At 50.2% G+C, this 16,103-nt stretch overlaps 1 protein-coding gene across 3 annotated transcripts; it reads left to right on the top strand.

Annotated features, from left to right (window-relative positions):
* The first annotated feature begins 2,740 nt into the window (after positions 1 to 2,740).
* Positions 2,741 to 14,346, top strand: LOC102686961 (E3 ubiquitin-protein ligase TRIM11-like). 3 transcript variants are annotated; one of them, XM_069191435.1, is made up of 8 exons: positions 2,895 to 2,978; positions 5,760 to 6,235; positions 8,383 to 8,472; positions 9,281 to 9,514; positions 10,528 to 10,681; positions 11,428 to 11,469; positions 12,667 to 12,693; positions 13,320 to 14,346. In XM_069191435.1, exons 2-8 carry the CDS (start codon positions 5,780 to 5,782, stop codon positions 13,823 to 13,825), a joined length of 1,509 nt encoding a protein of 502 aa, XP_069047536.1. In that variant the 5' UTR covers positions 2,895 to 2,978; positions 5,760 to 5,779; the 3' UTR covers positions 13,826 to 14,346. The 3 variants fall into 3 exon arrangements, with proteins under 3 accessions (XP_069047537.1, XP_069047536.1, XP_069047535.1); XM_069191434.1 differs by having other exon boundaries at positions 8,380 to 8,472; XM_069191436.1 differs by lacking the exon at positions 5,760 to 6,235 and having other exon boundaries at positions 2,741 to 2,978.
* The last annotated feature ends 1,757 nt before the right edge of the window (positions 14,347 to 16,103 follow it).

Below are 16,103 nucleotides of genomic sequence, written 5' to 3'. Positions count from 1 at the left end.
TGTTAAGACGTCGGGTTAATAGTGTCTGTTTGCTGTCGGTTAAACATGATTTAATTGTAATTGTAGAAATGATTAGGTTCTGTCGTGTTTAAAACTGTTATAGATTACGTAAGTATTTTTAAACTGGAGAAAGTAAAATGAACGAGGCATATAATTCCTCAATACCGTCTGCAGTAATCCTACCCTCTGCCTGTAAATTATCTGAAAAAGGTTCCAGATGTAACCACAAGGGGGGGACAGCGCTAACGCTCAGGCAGCACTGTGGTGTCTTTAATCTAAGACTGTGATCAAGAGAAGGGACCCCATGCAGAATTCGCCACAGGTGTGTATCAGAGTCTGCTCCAAGCCTCCGCATGGAGGGAGCTCAGAGTTGCCGGGACAGATGAATTTTTCAAAGTGGGATTTTTCTACCATACATGATGGCCCTGGACAAGCTGAAGGAGGGGGGACTGAGAGATTCCCCGAGTGTGGAGGAGAGGAAAGCAGAAAGAGAGAGCGTGGCCACTCCTGGACAGACCAACTGTCCTGCCCTAAGGTCCAGACAGGGCCTCCTCCGCCCCAGCTGTGTGTCTCCCAGCTCCGGGTCTCTGGGCCGCCCCCTGCCTGCCGCCACTCTGCTTCCATTTCTGCTCCATTCCTTCTGCTGGGTGTGCAACTGACACCTCCAACCCCATCACAGCGTGAGGACAAACCAGTTCTGTCACTGAACACCAACGGTGGAAGACAGGGGGGGTGTTCTTTTCCATGATTGGCATCTTGTTATTGTTGTAAGGGCTGAAAAAACAAAAGCAAGATTCCTTCTGGGCACTGGCTGTGTTTGTTGTTTTGCTGATGTGACAGTTAAAACCTTTGAGTGCATCAGGAATTTTCTTCTTTCAGTCTCCATCATACAAAAACATCCTTGAATAGGGCTACAGAACAGCACACATGCACATACGGTATGCATTAGTAATCTGAGCTATTGTGCTCAAAACAATGCCCCACACTGACAAGCTGAAGGAACTGTCTCTGTAGTCTGAAGGCAGTGTCCCACACTGACAGGCTGAAGGAACTGTCTCTTTAGTCTGAAGGCAGTGTCCCACACTGACAGACTGAAGGAACTGAGTCTCTTTAGTCTGAAGAGAGTGTCCCACACTGACAGGCTGAACGAACTGTCTCTTTAGTCTGAAGGCAGTGTCCCACACTGACAGACTGAAGGAACTGAGTCTCTTTAGTCTGAAGAGAGTGTCCCACACTGACAGGCTGAAGGAACTGTCTCTTTAGTCTGAAGGCAGTGTCCCACACTGACAGACTGAAGGAACTGAGTCTCTTTAGTCTGAAGAGAGTGTCCCACACTGACAGGCTGAACGAACTGTCTCTTTAGTCTGAAGGCAGTGTCCCACACTGACAGGCTGAAGGAACTGTCTCTTTAGTCTGAAGGGAGTGTCCCACACTGACAAGACTAAACAAATTGAGTCTTTTAAGTCTTCCCCAAAGAAGACTAAGTGCTGCCCTGATACAAGTAATATAAGTATTAAAAATCCTCAAAAGCACTGACAAACTCAACCCAGCAGGCTTCTTCTGCTTTTTGCTTACCTTATAGAGTGTGTAATAGATGTCAGATGTCCTAGTCTATATGTACCTGGGTCACTTTTGTCACTTTTTCTTAGCAGTTCTCCAGGTCCTTGGTACAAGTCCTGACCTGAGAGGTTGCCGAAAGACTTATGTCATTGAATTCCAATTACGGCTCTTGTTTCATTCAGTACCATCGGCCCCAGGCATTTATTAACCTTGCGAGATTCTAGTACCCAAAACTCTTCTTCCTCTCCTATGGTGATGCTCTGTGCTACAGACTCTTGTCCTTCCTCTGCCTGGGGCCTGCCTGTTGTTGACTTCTTCCTCACTGAAGACCTGAGTGAAGTAATTGTCTTCAGTCATTTCTCTATAACAACCTACAGGTTTATACACATTATTGTCTCAGACACATTTTACTGCTTCCTTTTGCCATTGTCATATTGATAAAACTTATTTATTTTTGCCTCCAATGCAATATTTCTCTCTCTCTCCCGACCTCTCTAATTTCCTTTATACCCTGTGCTTGCAAGTCATTGTACCCTTACTTGGATCTTATCTTCAGTCTCAGGCTCCTGAACCTGCACACTTTTTTTGATATACAGATCTAAACTTGTTCCTCTTCTGCCTTTCCTGTCTCTCTGTATCTGCCATCTGTATCCGAGTGTATCTGCCAGTGTCACACTCTTCTCTGTCACTGTTGGAAAGCCAGGTCTCTGCGACTGCTATGATATTGCAATATCTTCAGTGCCTGCTAATGAGGTAGCCTCTTATTGTCTTCTCCTTTGTCCTATTGGTTTGTTGTTCACTGTCTTGTGTAGGTTACTGACTCTCCCTGGGCTGGAATGGAGTATTTTCCTGGAAACTAGGGAGAGCCGGAGGCAAGGATTAGAGTTTACAGTATGTACTCATGGAAATCAATCAGTTTTTAACCTGGGACGGAGCTGCTGTCAAACCCAGACTTGTCTCTAAGCTGCGTTTCTCTGCATAGTGGAGCTTTCGGTTGCTGGGCAAAGTCCAGTCTTGAGAAATCCTTTAATAAGAGATCTTGATATCTTTTCGAACATCTGTCTAAATCGTGATGCCCTTAGGGCTGTTCCTGGCAGCTGCCATCACATACAGCACACCAGGATGTGCATCCGGCTCCGTCTGTGTAACCAGTTCAGAAGTTTAGCTTTTGTCTCATGCAGATTCAGGTTCGTCTTTCCCTGAATAGGTGTTGTTGTTCTTTGTCTCCTGACATGTGCCGACAGGAACGAGTCTGCGCACAATCCCAGCAGTGCCGCCCACAGTCAGGAAAAGGGCGTGGGTGGGTTGAAGACCTGGTCAGGCTAGGCAGCACGTCTCTGTCTTGGCTGCGAGCTTCGAGACAGGCAGAGATCTGGACGAGACCTGCTCCCATCACGACAAGCTGCCTTCACGCTGTGGTGAGTCTGTCGCTCCTTCGCTGCCTCGCTCTTGGGAAGACGTTCGGTTAATATATTGAAAGTCTTCCGAATTTCTAGAAGAGTCTCTTTCGACTTGCAGGCAGCAGCTGCAACTGAGTTTGCGTCGCTTTTTGGTCTGCAAGCTCTTGCCATAGCAGGTTTGGAACTGAGGGTGAGCAGCTGCCCTTGCGGGTTCAAATCCCATAGCCGGCAGAGGAATCCTACTCCATTGGGCCCCTGAGCAAGGGCCTTCACCCCAACTGCTCCAGGGCCACCGTATAAATGGCTGACCCTGTGCTCTGACCCCAGGGTTCTCTCCCTGTCTGTGTGTCTCATGGAGATCAAGCAGGGGTATGCGAAAGGTGAATTCCTAAAGCAAGAAATTGTACAGGGCTAATAAAGTGATGTTATGTTATGTTACTGCATTCGCTTTCTTTTGCATTGTAACGACACAAGACAGGTTATAAACAAAAGGGCCCCGTTTGGCCATTAATCGCGAATTGGTCCAAAATCTCACCTAGCTGTGTCTTGAAAGACACCAGCGTATTGCCTTCAACAGCACGACTGCGCAGCCTGTGCCACACTCCCACCACCCTTTGTGCAAAGGAGTGCCTCCGGTTCTCGGTTTTAAAAGCCATTCCTGTAGTTTACACTAGCTTCCCCGCTTGTTCTGAAGAGCTCATCTGGGCTGACTTTGTCGGTGCCTTTCAGGATTTTGTAAATACTTCAGTATCTGATTTTTTTCCTTTTTATTTGCTTCCCTTCGTTGTCCAGAGCAGTGGTTCTTGACCTTTATTCCTCCAAGGTCCCCCAAGTGTCCAAGAGAATATTCGAGCGGCCCCCTACACAGGCCATGACATTTTCCCTCTTGTACTTTTGCTGTAATGATGGCAAAAGCACTTGTTTTCAGCACCATGTTAATTAACCAAAACGTATCTGCTTCCAACATTCGTTGTTTCCAACATGACACAAAATGAATAGGCATTTCGAAAAGAGCCGGTATGTTTATTAAATACGAGTTTTTTTGCTGGTGCCTAAAGTAATTAATCATAACATAAGATGCGTAGGCACTTCTGAGGCATAAATAATAATGATAAGTAATTTCCAAAATACAGAATTTGTCACTGCAGACATTTTTCATAACTTCACAACAAAAGCTACTGACTACTCACTCGGCTTCACCATTACTTTTTCAAGGAAATATTGAATGAGTATTTCATTCTTTCATTCTTAAAAAACGGTGTATGATATTTTCGGGCATTTCCTATCCACCCCAGTAGCTACCTTCATTTCAGCTTGTGCGTTATATCCGGGGTTTTTTTTGCCTTTCAGGCATAAAATGACCTGGGCTTGTCTTTGTCCTCGTCACGTTTTGTCTGTAAGGTCTCGTTCACTCGTTGGACAGTACTCGGGAACAGACTACACATTGAGGCAAACCTTGGCTTTTGGAAAACAAAACAAAGCCACAGTTAAGGTAACTAGCGTCAGGTTTTCTACGTGTTGTCGGCCCTGCATTAGCTGAGCACCTCTGCCTTTTGTAGCGAGCTGCGGGTGCTTCGTCAAACTCTGGATCCGGCCCTGGAGTGTTTCCCTCAGCGATGGGAGCGACAGGGAGAGTTTTGGGTTGCTCGGCTGAAAGTTGTTTTGGCGGACGAATTAAAAATGTGTCCATTCCACTCTGACCGAAACGTTGCCAAGGTTACGCGCCGCAGTGAACAATTTGGTCCGAGGGAGAGCTCTGCGAGGCATGTCACGTTCCTAATTTCTCATCAGAGTAAGAAATATGATGTGAGGCTACATGTTGTCTAAAAAAGTTTTATTATACTTGCAGATATGAACTTATACGGGATTTTTTTTTTTGCTTCGTCCATTAGTCGCAGTGTTTTTAGGGATTGAAGCATCTTGTTGATATTTTTCAGCTATTTTGAGTCATCTTGCGGCCTCCTTGGAAGTTAACTGAGGCCCCCCGGTTGAGAACCACTGGTCTAGAAGATGTAAACAATTTTCAACAAAAACAGCTGTTCTAGATGAGAGTTTCCCAGTTTATATTAAGTTTGCGTGCTTGCTACCTGCTTGTAAACTTCTGCCCTTCTCTACATTAAGCGCCATCTGCCAGGTATTTGCCCAATTTTAAATTTGATCTCAACCCTTTTTTAATTCTCTTTGAGGATTCTGCTGATTTATTATCAGCAGAAATAATGTGACCTGTCTTGTGTTCGTAGTTGGTTGTTTTGGGTCAGACTGCACCTCTGTGTCTGGGTCACAATGATTTCGATCCAGTGTTATGGTGTCCATGTTGAAGGATGTGCTTGTGTGTGCCGTGTGTCTCCAGTGTCCAGTGTCACAAACCCGTCCCTCTGTCTCCAGTGTCCAGTCTCACAGAGTCACCCTCTGTCTCCTGTGTCCAGTGTCACAGAGCTGTTCTCTGTCTCCTGTGTCCAGTCTCACAGAGTCATCCCTCTGTCTCTAGTGTCCAGTGTCACAGAGTCACCCTCTGTCTCTAGTGTCCAGTCTCACAGAGTCATCCCTCTGTCTCTAGTGTCCAGTCTCACAGAGTCACCCTCTGTCTCCAGTGTCCAGTGTCACAGAGTCACCCTCTGTCTCTAGTGTCCAGTGTCAAAAAGCCGTCTCTCTGTCTATAGTGTCCAGTGTCAGAGTCATCCCTCTGTCTCCAGTGTCCAGTGTCAGAGTCATTCCTCTGTCTCCAGTGTCCAGTGTCAGAGTCATTCCTCTGTCTCCAGTGTCCAGTGTCAGAGTCATGCCTCTGTCTCCTGTGTCCAGTGTCTCAGTTATCCAGTTCCATGGCGTCGGCGCTGGAGGACGCGCTCGTGTGTGCCGTGTGCCTGGACCTCTTCCAGGAGCCCGTCTCCCTGCCCTGCGGGCACAGCTTCTGCCAGGCCTGCATCCGGCGCCACTGGAATTCCTCGGGAGACTGCCGCTGCCCACAGTGCCGCCGGGCCATCCCAGACCCCCTGGCGCTGCGCCGCAACCTGAGCCTGGCCGAGGTGGCGGAGCAGCTGCGGGCCAGGGCCAGGCCGAGTGTCCCGCTCTGTGACGCCTGCCCCGCCACGCCTGCCAGGCCCCCAGCTGCCCTCTCCTGCACCCTCTGCCTGCTGGCACTCTGCGAGGACCACGCCCGCCGCCACCACGACAACCCCGCCTTCCGAGGCCACCGCCTGTTGCCGACCCCCAACCCCGGCCAGGGGTCACCCCAGACAAGATGGGCCAAGCCGGACCAGAACCGAAGCCCCAATCAGGTACTGAACACATCAGTTACCACTGAGACAGTAGCGTCACTGAGATCTCCTCCCAGCTCCTTCACCAGTCAGGCTGTGTCCTCCTGCACACAGACGCCAACATCACTGAGATCTCCTCCCTGCTCCTTCACCAGTCAGGCTGTGTCCTCCTGCACACAGACGCCAACATCACTGACATCTCCTCCCAGCTCCTTCACCAGTCAGGCTGTGTCCTCCTGCACACAGACGCCAACATCACTGAGATCTCCTCCCAGCTCCTTCACCAGTCAGGCTGTGTCCTCCTGCACACAGACGCCAACATCACTGAGATCTCCTCCCAGCTCCTTCACCAGTCAGGCTGTGTCCTCCTGCACACAGACGCCAACATCACTGAGATCTCCTCCCAGCTCCTTCACCAGTCAGGCTGTGTCCTCCTGCACACAGACGCCAACATCACTGAGATCTCCTCCCAGCTCCTTCACCAGTCAGGCTGTGTCCTCCTGCACACAGACGCCAACATCACTGAGATCTCCTCCCAGCTCCTTCACCAGTCAGGCTGTGTCCTCCTGCACACAGACGCCAACATCACTGAGATCTCCTCCCAGCTCCTTCACCAGTCAGGCTGTGTCCTCCTGCACACAGACGCCAACATCACTGAGATCTCCTCCCAGCTCCTTCACCAGTCAGGCTGTGTCCTCCTGCACACAGACGCCAACATCACTGAGATCTCCTCCCAGCTCCTTCACCAGTCCGGCTGTGTCCTCCTGCACACAGACGCCAACATCACTGAGATCTCCTCCCAGCTCCTTCACCAGTCAGGCTGTGTCCTCCTGCACACAGACGCCAACATCACTGAGATCTCCTCCCAGCTCCTTCACCAGTCAGGCTGTGTCCTCCTGCACACAGACGCCAACATCACTGAGATCTCCTCCCAGCTCCTTCACCAGTCAGGCTGTGTCCTCCTGCACACAGACGCCAACATCACTGAGATCTCCTCCCAGCTCCTTCACCAGTCAGGCTGTGTCCTCCTGCACACAGACGCCAACATCACTGAGATCTCCTCCCAGCTCCTTCACCAGTCAGGCTGTGTGCTCCTGCACACAGACGCCAACATCACTGACATCTCCTCCCAGCTCCTTCACCAGTCAGGCTGTGTGCTCCGTTACTTGTGTTTGTGTGGGATAACCGCACTGGGAGAGAGGATCCAGCTGGGATTGTCCTGGAATAACTGTTACCCAGCCCAGTCTCACATGTTGCAATAACACCAGGACATTCCACATGACTCAACATGCAGAATTGCCAGACTAACAGAGAAATTCAAGAAAGGAGGGAGGGACTCTGTTTAGCTTACAACAAGCCTTACAAATCAGTTATTATATTTACATTACACAGTATATTAATCATCTTATTTCCTGGTCTCATTTCTTTTCAGAGAAGGTGACTCCAGTGCTACAACTTTCTCTTGGCTGCAGACAAATTGTGGGTTTAGTCATTAGAATGCAATGTATTAAATGCACATCATTTGTCCTTTGGCTATGTGCAAAGCATAACCGGTATAACGACATATTGAACATCCTTGAACATTTTTTGAAATGCAGTGCGATGAGTTTGGAGCCTCTGGATAAGATAAGCTAGATGGACTAGATAAGCTAGAAGGACTGAGTGTCCTTGCCTCGTTTGTGACCTCATGCTCTTATATTCTATTTGAGCCAGGAATCTTATTCACATGTTTGTAGAAGGACGCCAGGGTATCGGCTTCTACAGTTTGGCAGGCTAGCTTGTCCCATGCTCCCACTGCCCTTGAAGTGAAGCCTTATTTCCTGTTTTGGGGTTTACATGAGCATTCTCATCCAACTGTTCCTTGACAGAAGCCAGAGTATTGGCTTCAACAACGTGGCCGGATTGATTGTTCCACACTCCCACCTCCCTTTGCGTAATGAAGTTGAAAGTGTTAAATGCCCTTCCCTGTAGTTTCCACCTCTGTCCACTGGATGGTGTTTCCCTGTTGAGTCTGCAGGTCTCTGAGTTGGAACTGTCAATGTCTTTGGTAGAACAGTCCTCCCACAGACCACCTGTGCCCAAAGGGGGTTTTCCTCTTCGGAGGTGGGGAGATATGTTTGCCCAGCTGTCACCCTGATCATCATATGCACTCTCTGTCCCTGGAGCAGGTGCAGGAGGCACTGAAGGCCACAAAGGAGGGAATTCTGGAGAGGCAGAGGGGGATCGAACGCCTGGATGCTGCCACTGAGAGCCTGAGGGTGAGTAGAGCGAAAGACTGGGAATCTTTAAACACGGACTGTCGGACAAGTAGCAGCAGAAATGGATAAGGAACGTGGTGTTTTCAAGGAGAATTACTATGAATAGTAAACATCTCTCACTGTTTCATAATGCTGCAAGCATCTAAATTACCTTATTTCTGTTTCACATATACAGAGTCAACGTTAGCAGGCAGAGACAGCTGTTTCCCACTGTTAGGGTTGATCAGCAGGGCATCGCTGGTTGTGACCAGTGAAACAGACACATTTTACAAGGAACAACTTTAAGAGTCAAAGTATAGTCACAGCTAATTCATATTTACTCCTGCAATGGATATTTAAAACTCTCGCATTTTAATGAAAAATAAACCCAAAATTCTGCTCTGCTGGTTTCTGAGTAGCACACCTTGTGGAGGTGCTCGCCCATGATCAAGACGAGATCAGTGACCACGGGTTCGAGCCTGGGTCATGTCACTGTCTGTGACTGAGATCTCCCCATGTGGCAGTGCACAGTTGGCTAGGTGCAGCTGAGGGGAAGTTGGGATTAGTTGGCCAGGCTTTAGCTGGTTTACTAGCTACAGAAATACAGCGCCCCCTGTGGCCTCCTGGGTACTTGCAGGCGTGTGGAGCTGTCCGAGAGGGACATTGCTCTCTGCTGATCTCCGCCTGTGATGTGTCAAAGGACGAGCGGCTGGGAGGTGGGTGGGGCAGACGAGCCTGTGTGCACTGTCCTTGTTCTTCCCCGTGTGCGGTAACGGGGTTTGAGGTGTGAAAGTCACACTCCGCCCCTCACCGTTTCGCTCCCCGACAGGCATCTCTGGCCCAGGAGCGGATGGAGTGCGAGCAGACCCTGGCGCAGCTGGCCGAGAGCCTGGCGCAGCTGAGCGGGCAGGCAGCCGAGCTCTTCCGCCGGGCGGAAGAGGAGAGCGTGAGCCGCTCGGCGGAGATCCGCCAGCACCTGGAGAGAGAGCTGTCCGAGCTGAGGAAGAGGGAGAACAGCTGGAGCCAGCTGGCACTGAGAGAGAGCACTGGGGAAGAGGCGCTGGTGAGTGGGAGTGGGCTCTTGAATCAGGTGCCCTCATAATCTCCTCTGTATCAGACTAAAAAGATTAACATCTTGAATCAGTTCAGTATAGAAGCTGCAATACTTGTTTTATAATGTGCTGACCAAAATAGTCTACAGTAAATGCCATCTGCCAGGTGTTTGCCTAGCTTTGAATTTTATCTTGGTCTTCTTACGTTTCATGTGCAGCTCCTACAGTGTTTGCTAATCCTCCTATTTTGCTATCGCCTGCAAGCCTGACTGGTTCACTAACTACCCCAGAATCTGGTTCCCTGATTTGAATGCAGGAGGGAAGTGCCTGTAATTTGAGTTAATCTGTCACGGTGTAGCAGAGCCTCGTGGCACAAGGGGCTCTTATCTCCAGCACAGGAAAACAGCACCACACAGTGAACCACAGCTCAGCTCTGCCAGCTCTTTTGACTTAACTCCTTCAGTCCTCTGGCTCCTTCAAACACAGGCAAAATTCCAAATTGCCATCCCAGTCTTTTTCTCTGGATCTCTCCCTCTCTCCCTTCCCGGTTCCCAGGCAAGACGTTTTTGTCCTTGACAATGTCTCCCAAGCCTGTCTCGGCTTCTGATATCTAGCCCATGGAATCTTGCAATGAGACGCCATATCCCTTTATTCACATGTGATCACCTGCTAGAGCTGCAGCATTTGTTTCTCACGTTTTGCTCTTAACTTTGTTCTGTTTTGTCTCTCAAACTCCTGGTACTTAATGTAACTACCTGGTCTTTTTCCTTTAAATCAGGATCCCTTGCAGGCATCTCTGTTCAGAGCTGAACAGGTTCATTAGCCTGTCAGTCTTGGGACACTCCTCTGAGCCCAGGAGTGCTTCTGGCTGCCCTTTCCTGAACAGAAACTGCACATGTGCTTTGTTTCCCAGATTTGCATGTGAATGTGTTTTACCATTCCAGCAAAACGAACAGGGGAGGAGCGTCTCTCGCCTCACCTGTGCGGCGGTCCTCACCTCTCGGGCCTCTTCCTTTCCCCCCAGGAGGCCCAGACCCCCGCCGCGCCCCTGCCCAGCGAGCCCAGCCACTACGATCTCACCACGCTGTCGTTCGGAGACCTGAGGGCCATGCTGACTGCACTACACAGACGCCTGGAGGAGGTGTGCACACAGGAGCTGCAGAGGGCCTGGAGACCAGGTGGGTCTGAGTGGAGAGCAGGTGGTCCATCACTCACTTGGGTTCCCTCTCTCCTGGAGACTGAGCAGCACTGAGCCCATAGCAGCGGGAACTGGAGCTCTTTGCTGGAGCACTGGAGCTCTTTGCACAGGGTAGCTTTACCATTAACGTTCGGGAGGGATGACAGCAGCCAAGTTTAATCAGCCTCAGCTGCCTGCAATGTGCAATCAGTCATGATGTCATTTCCTCCCTTATACATTATTTATACTGAACGTGATCCCCTTGTCTCCCTCACATTCCTCTTGTATATCCCTTCTGCCCCCCGACTCCACCTCTGCAGCTGCCCCTGGGACACTCCTCAACCTGCAGGGGGTCCCAGCCCCTCGTCCTCTTCATCCTGTGGTCAGGAGGTCAGCCCTCAGCCAAGAGGGTTGAGCCAAATTATTGTAGATCAAGATACCCAAGTAACCTCTCAATACGCCTGATTCTTGCCTGTTCTCAGTGCTAGTGAATTCATTTAGCTGCTCACCCACACTCACCCTCAGGTAAGATCAAGGACAGGGGTGTCTGTGAGGAAGCTCCACAGCACCTGCCTGATTATGTCACGGACTCCAGCCCTTTCCCTATGAGCGACCCCTGAGTGAACCACAACAGACTTGGAATTGACCTATGGGAATTACTGGCTCTGCTCCCCCAACATGTGACATTCTGCTCAGCTGAGCCCTTGATTAATACACGTGGCATTTCTTTCTCTCTGTTTCTTTCAGTGACTGTATTTGCCTTCAATCCGATGAAGACCAAACTCCAAGGTGGGTGTGTCATCTCTACTTCATATTCCCACAGCATGTTTCCCCTGTGCATCCTCTCAATGGCAATGAGTTCTTCATTCCCTCTGTCATCCATGGCCACAGGTCACAGGACCTGATCACACTCAGACCTCAGCTGCAGGACAGGACAGGATGTTCAGTGTCTTGTAGGACCTGATCACACCCACACCTCAACTGCAGGACAGGACAGGATGTTGAATGTCTTATAGGACCTGAGGATGAGTAACTGTCGATATATCGGCTTTATCTCAGACTCTCACATTAGCAGATGCTTTGTGGGTTTGCAGACAGAGATCAGCACTCTTTCAGACAAACAGGGACAGTGCTCTGCTTGTTCTGCTAAACCTTTCAACGCCCTGAGTATGTGGTTAGAGAATACGGGTCAGTTGCAGTTTCATGTTCTTATTAAAAAGTACTACGTACTTTCACGTGTAGCAGGGCAGGTTCTTCAGGTTTTTTCACCGAATGCCAGCACAGCTCCCACGCTAGTAGGACTTGACAAAGTATCGTATCTCTGTATCTCAGGATGGCTGCCAGGTCAGAGAAGACTGGGTAATGATGTCTTGGGAACAGGAGACTGTGGCAGACCAACTAAAGAGAGGGCTGCAATTACAGCCAACCTGCCAGTATAGGCCACTATACAAGCTAGAATCACTTGCCAATAGCCACACTAGCTGTGTCTCATGTCATGGTTGGTTAATTGATGAAAGGTTTAGAATGTCACATTCTCACATAGGTCCGGTTAAGCTGGTATATAGAGGATTTACACGGTGCTGGTGTAGCAGAGCTAGTTCAGACCCGGTGATGTCATCGCCCTCCCTGCGCGTAGCAGGGACCTCAGCTGCCTGGGCTGAGGGAGGTCTCCTTTAGCTCATGCAGCTGGTTCCCTGTTACATTACACTGGAGACCCAGGTTCGCGCCCCTGGTGCTGTGGGATGAAACAGGGGGCTGGAGGGTACGAGACCGCGTGGAACCGAGATGGTCACACTTGTGGTGGTGGACAATTTGTTTTAGTGTCTCTCTTGCTTGGCCAGAAAAGGCCAAATCAAACCCTCCTGGGCCTCTCAGCTCACGTGTGTGTGTAGAGAGCATTGTACCAGACCCTTGACCCAGGAAGTGAACTGAGGCAGTGCACTATAGCGGAAGTATTCTGATCCCTGTCTTCTGTTTTTCCTGCAGGCCTAGACTCTGTGAGCAAATACGCAAGTAAGTGGAGTCCCTTCTTTTCCTGTGATCCTTGTGTTTTCCTCACACTCTCGGAATCTTTCCCTAGGGTATTTCTTCCCTCTGTGAGGCTTGAGGCTGAGCCTGTGGTGAAGGCAGGGGTGGGTAAAGGCTCTAGTCCTTTCCTGATCCCCAGGTCACTTGGTGCATTCCTGTTTTACTGAACGTCAATGAATATCGCAGCCTGTAGCAGGGCCAAATTCCACCAACAGGCCCTGGAAACTAATGCAACCATGTACAAAACACCAATACACATATATGCACCCATAGACTAACACATTCATGTATCAAGACATTAGTTACATAGGAAAACACCAAACCCTAGTGCATTAACACAGTAATGCATCAACAGCCAAATGCATTAATATGCCAACACTACTATACTTACACAGTAATACAGTAATGCAGTAATGCCCCGTTGATTCAAGCATTAATGTACTACAGGACACGCTGTCATTGGGAATGTGCTGTTTTAATGCAGCAGTGATCTGCTGATGTGCTCCCGCACTAAGGCTTCATGAGTCTGGGGGGGCCTCTCTGTGTCTGGGGTTCCTCTCCTGTACTCTCCCCACTCTCAGGACTAAGTAGTTGAATTGAATTCCCTACAGCCAGTATCCAGCTGGACCCCGAAACCGCCCACCCCTGCCTGATCGTGTCCGAAGACCGGAGAGGGGTACAAGCCTGCACCCGGCGCCAGCCCCTGCCCCAGGGCCCCCAGCGCTTCAACCGGGTGTACTTCGTCCTGGGGTGCACAGCCTTCTCCTCGGGACGCCACTACTGGGAGGTGGAGGTGGGCTCCAAGAAGCTCTGGAGGGTGGGGCTCTTCCGCAGCTCCGCGCCCCGAAATGGGGTGATTCCAGACGAGGCGTTCTGGCTCTTGGAGGGAGACAGAGACATCCTTAGTGTGAAAGGCAAGAGAGATGCCCGTGTCCTCTCCACCCACATGCCCCGGACCGTGGGTGTGTTCTTGGACTGGGATGGGGGCATCCTCTCCTTCTATGATGCTGAACGAGGGGCGACACCCCTCTGCACGCTGACAGACAGCTTCTCCGAAGAGCTGTACCCCGTCTTCTCCCCAGGACTGAAGAATGATGGGCAGCTGCTCCTCTGCTGACCGGGGAGTGGAGATGAGACTCAGGGGAGGAGTCTGCTGCTGACCAGGGAGTGGAGATGAGACTCAGGGGAGGAGTCTACTGCCGAGTGGCAGCTGGAGATGAGGCTCAAGGGCAGAGTCTGCTGCTTACTGTGGACTGGAGACAAGGCTCAGGGGCAGAGTCTGCTGCTTACCGGGGACTGGAGACAAGGCTCAGGGGCAGAGTCTGCTGCTTACTGGGGACTGGAGACAAGGCTCAGGGGCAGAGTCTGCTGCTTACTGTGGACTGGAGACAAGGCTCAGGGGCAGAGTCTGCTGCTTACTGGACTAGTCTTCTCCCCAGGACTAAAGAATGTTGGGCAGCTGCTGCTCCTCGATATAAGACAGTTCTCTCCTTTTTTAATCTTATGCTACTGAAAGAGTTCTGATTGAGTAATGTATTGTTGTTATATTGCATGAGTGCTGGATATATTATTTGTTTATGAACTCTTGTTGTACAATACAAATTCCGTTAAGGGCAATAAAAACTATTTCAAATTCAATTCCAATGAATTTATTCACTAGGGGGATTGTGGGTGATTGGGGGTACTGGACTTCACTGGGTGAAGTGACACACAGCAGCCCCACTGCACGCAGATCAGGGCGGCAAAGAGGAACTGCTGCACCAGGGGGATTATCATTGGTCATAATTTATATTCCCACAGCATGTTTCCCCTGTACATCCTCTCAATGGCAATGAGTTCTTCATTCCCTCTGTCATTCATGGCCACAGGCCACAGGACCTGATCACACCCACACCTCAACTGCAGGACAGGACAGGATGTTCAGTGACTTGTAGGACCTGATCACACTCAGACCTCAGCTGTAGGGCTCTGCAGGACCAGAAGTTCAGTGTCTGGTAGGACCTGATCACACTCAGACCTCAGCTGTGGAGCTCTGCAGGACAGGAAGTTCAGTGTCTGGTAGGACCTGATCACACTCAGACCTCAGCTGTAGAGCTGTGCAGGACAGGACAGGATGTTCAGTATCTGGTAGGACCTGATCACACTCAGACCTCAGCTGCAGTGTCTTGATAATACTTGCAATACTTGTTTTATAATGTGCTGACCAAAATAGTCTACAGTAAATGCCATCTGCCAGGTGTTTGCCTAGCTTTGAATTTTATCTTGGTCTGCTTACGTTTCATGTGCAGCTCCTACAGTGTTTGCTAATCCTCCTATTTTGCTATCACCTGCAAGCCTGACTGGTTCACCAACTACCCCAGAATCTGGTTCCCTGATTTGAATGCAGGAGGGAAGTGCCTGTAATTTGAATTAATCTGTCACGGTGTAGCAGAGCCTCGTGGCACAAGGGGCTCTCCAGCACAGGAAAACAGCACCACACAGTGAACCACAGCTCAGCTCTGCCAGCTCTTTCGACTTAACTCCTTCAGTCCTCTGGCTCCTTCAAACACAGGCAAAATTCCAAATTGCCATCCCAGTCTTTTTCTCTGGATCTCTCCCTCTCTCCCTTCCCGGTTCCCAGTCAAGACGTTTTTGTCCTTGACAATGTCTCCCAAGCCTGTCTCGGCTTCTGATATCTAGCCCATGGAATCTGGCAATGAGACGCCATATCCCTTTATTCACATGTGATCACCTGCTAGAGCTGCAGCATTTGTTCTTCCTTTCCCCCCAGGAGGCCCAGACCCCCGCCGCGCCCCTGCCCAGCGAGCCCAGCCACTATGATCTCACCACGCTGTCGTTCGGAGACCTGAGGGCCATGCTGACCGCGCTACACAGACGCCTGGAGGAGGTGTGCACACAGGAGCTGCAGAGGGCCTGGAGACCAGGTGGGTCTGAGTGGAGAGCAGGTGGCCCATCAGTCTCTTGGGTTCCCTCTTTCCTGGAGACTGAGCAGCACTGAGCCCATAGCATCGGGAACTGGAGCTCTTTGCTGGAGCACTGGAGCTCTTTGCACAGGGTAGCTTTACCATTAACGTTCGGGAGGGATGACAGCAGCCAAGTTTAATCAGCCTCAGCTGCCTGCAATGTGTGATCAGTCATGATGTAATTTCCTCCCTTATACATCATTTATACTGAACGTGATCCCCTTGTCTCCCTCACATTCCTCTTGTATATCCCTTCTGCCCCCCGGCTCCACCTCTGCAGCTGCCCCTGGGACACACCTCAATCTGCGGGGGGTCCCAGCCCCTCGTCCTCTTCATCCTGTGGTCAGGAGGTCTGCCCTCAGCCAAGAGTTTTGAGCAAAATTATTGTAAATTAAGATACCCAAGTAACCTCTCAATACGCCTGATTCTTGC

Source organism: Lepisosteus oculatus, chromosome 6 (genome assembly GCF_040954835.1).
Source record: "Lepisosteus oculatus isolate fLepOcu1 chromosome 6, fLepOcu1.hap2, whole genome shotgun sequence".
In the NCBI taxonomy this organism is placed as follows: Eukaryota; Metazoa; Chordata; class Actinopteri; order Semionotiformes; family Lepisosteidae; genus Lepisosteus; species Lepisosteus oculatus.
The sequence above is the reverse complement of the archived record's forward strand: the minus strand, read 5'-3'. Positions and strand labels throughout refer to the sequence as shown.

Excerpts from the sequence above, each read along its gene's own strand:
- LOC102686961 (XM_069191434.1), top strand. The coding sequence starts at position 5,780 with ATGGCGTCGGCGCTGGAGGACGCGCTCGTGTGTGCCGTGTGCCTGGAC. Across the intron at positions 8,473-9,280 it reads CTGCCACTGAGAGCCTGAGG|GCATCTCTGGCCCAGGAGCG; the intron begins GTGAGTAGAGCG and ends GCTCCCCGACAG. Across the intron at positions 10,682-11,427 it reads GCAGAGGGCCTGGAGACCAG|TGACTGTATTTGCCTTCAAT; the intron begins GTGGGTCTGAGT and ends TGTTTCTTTCAG.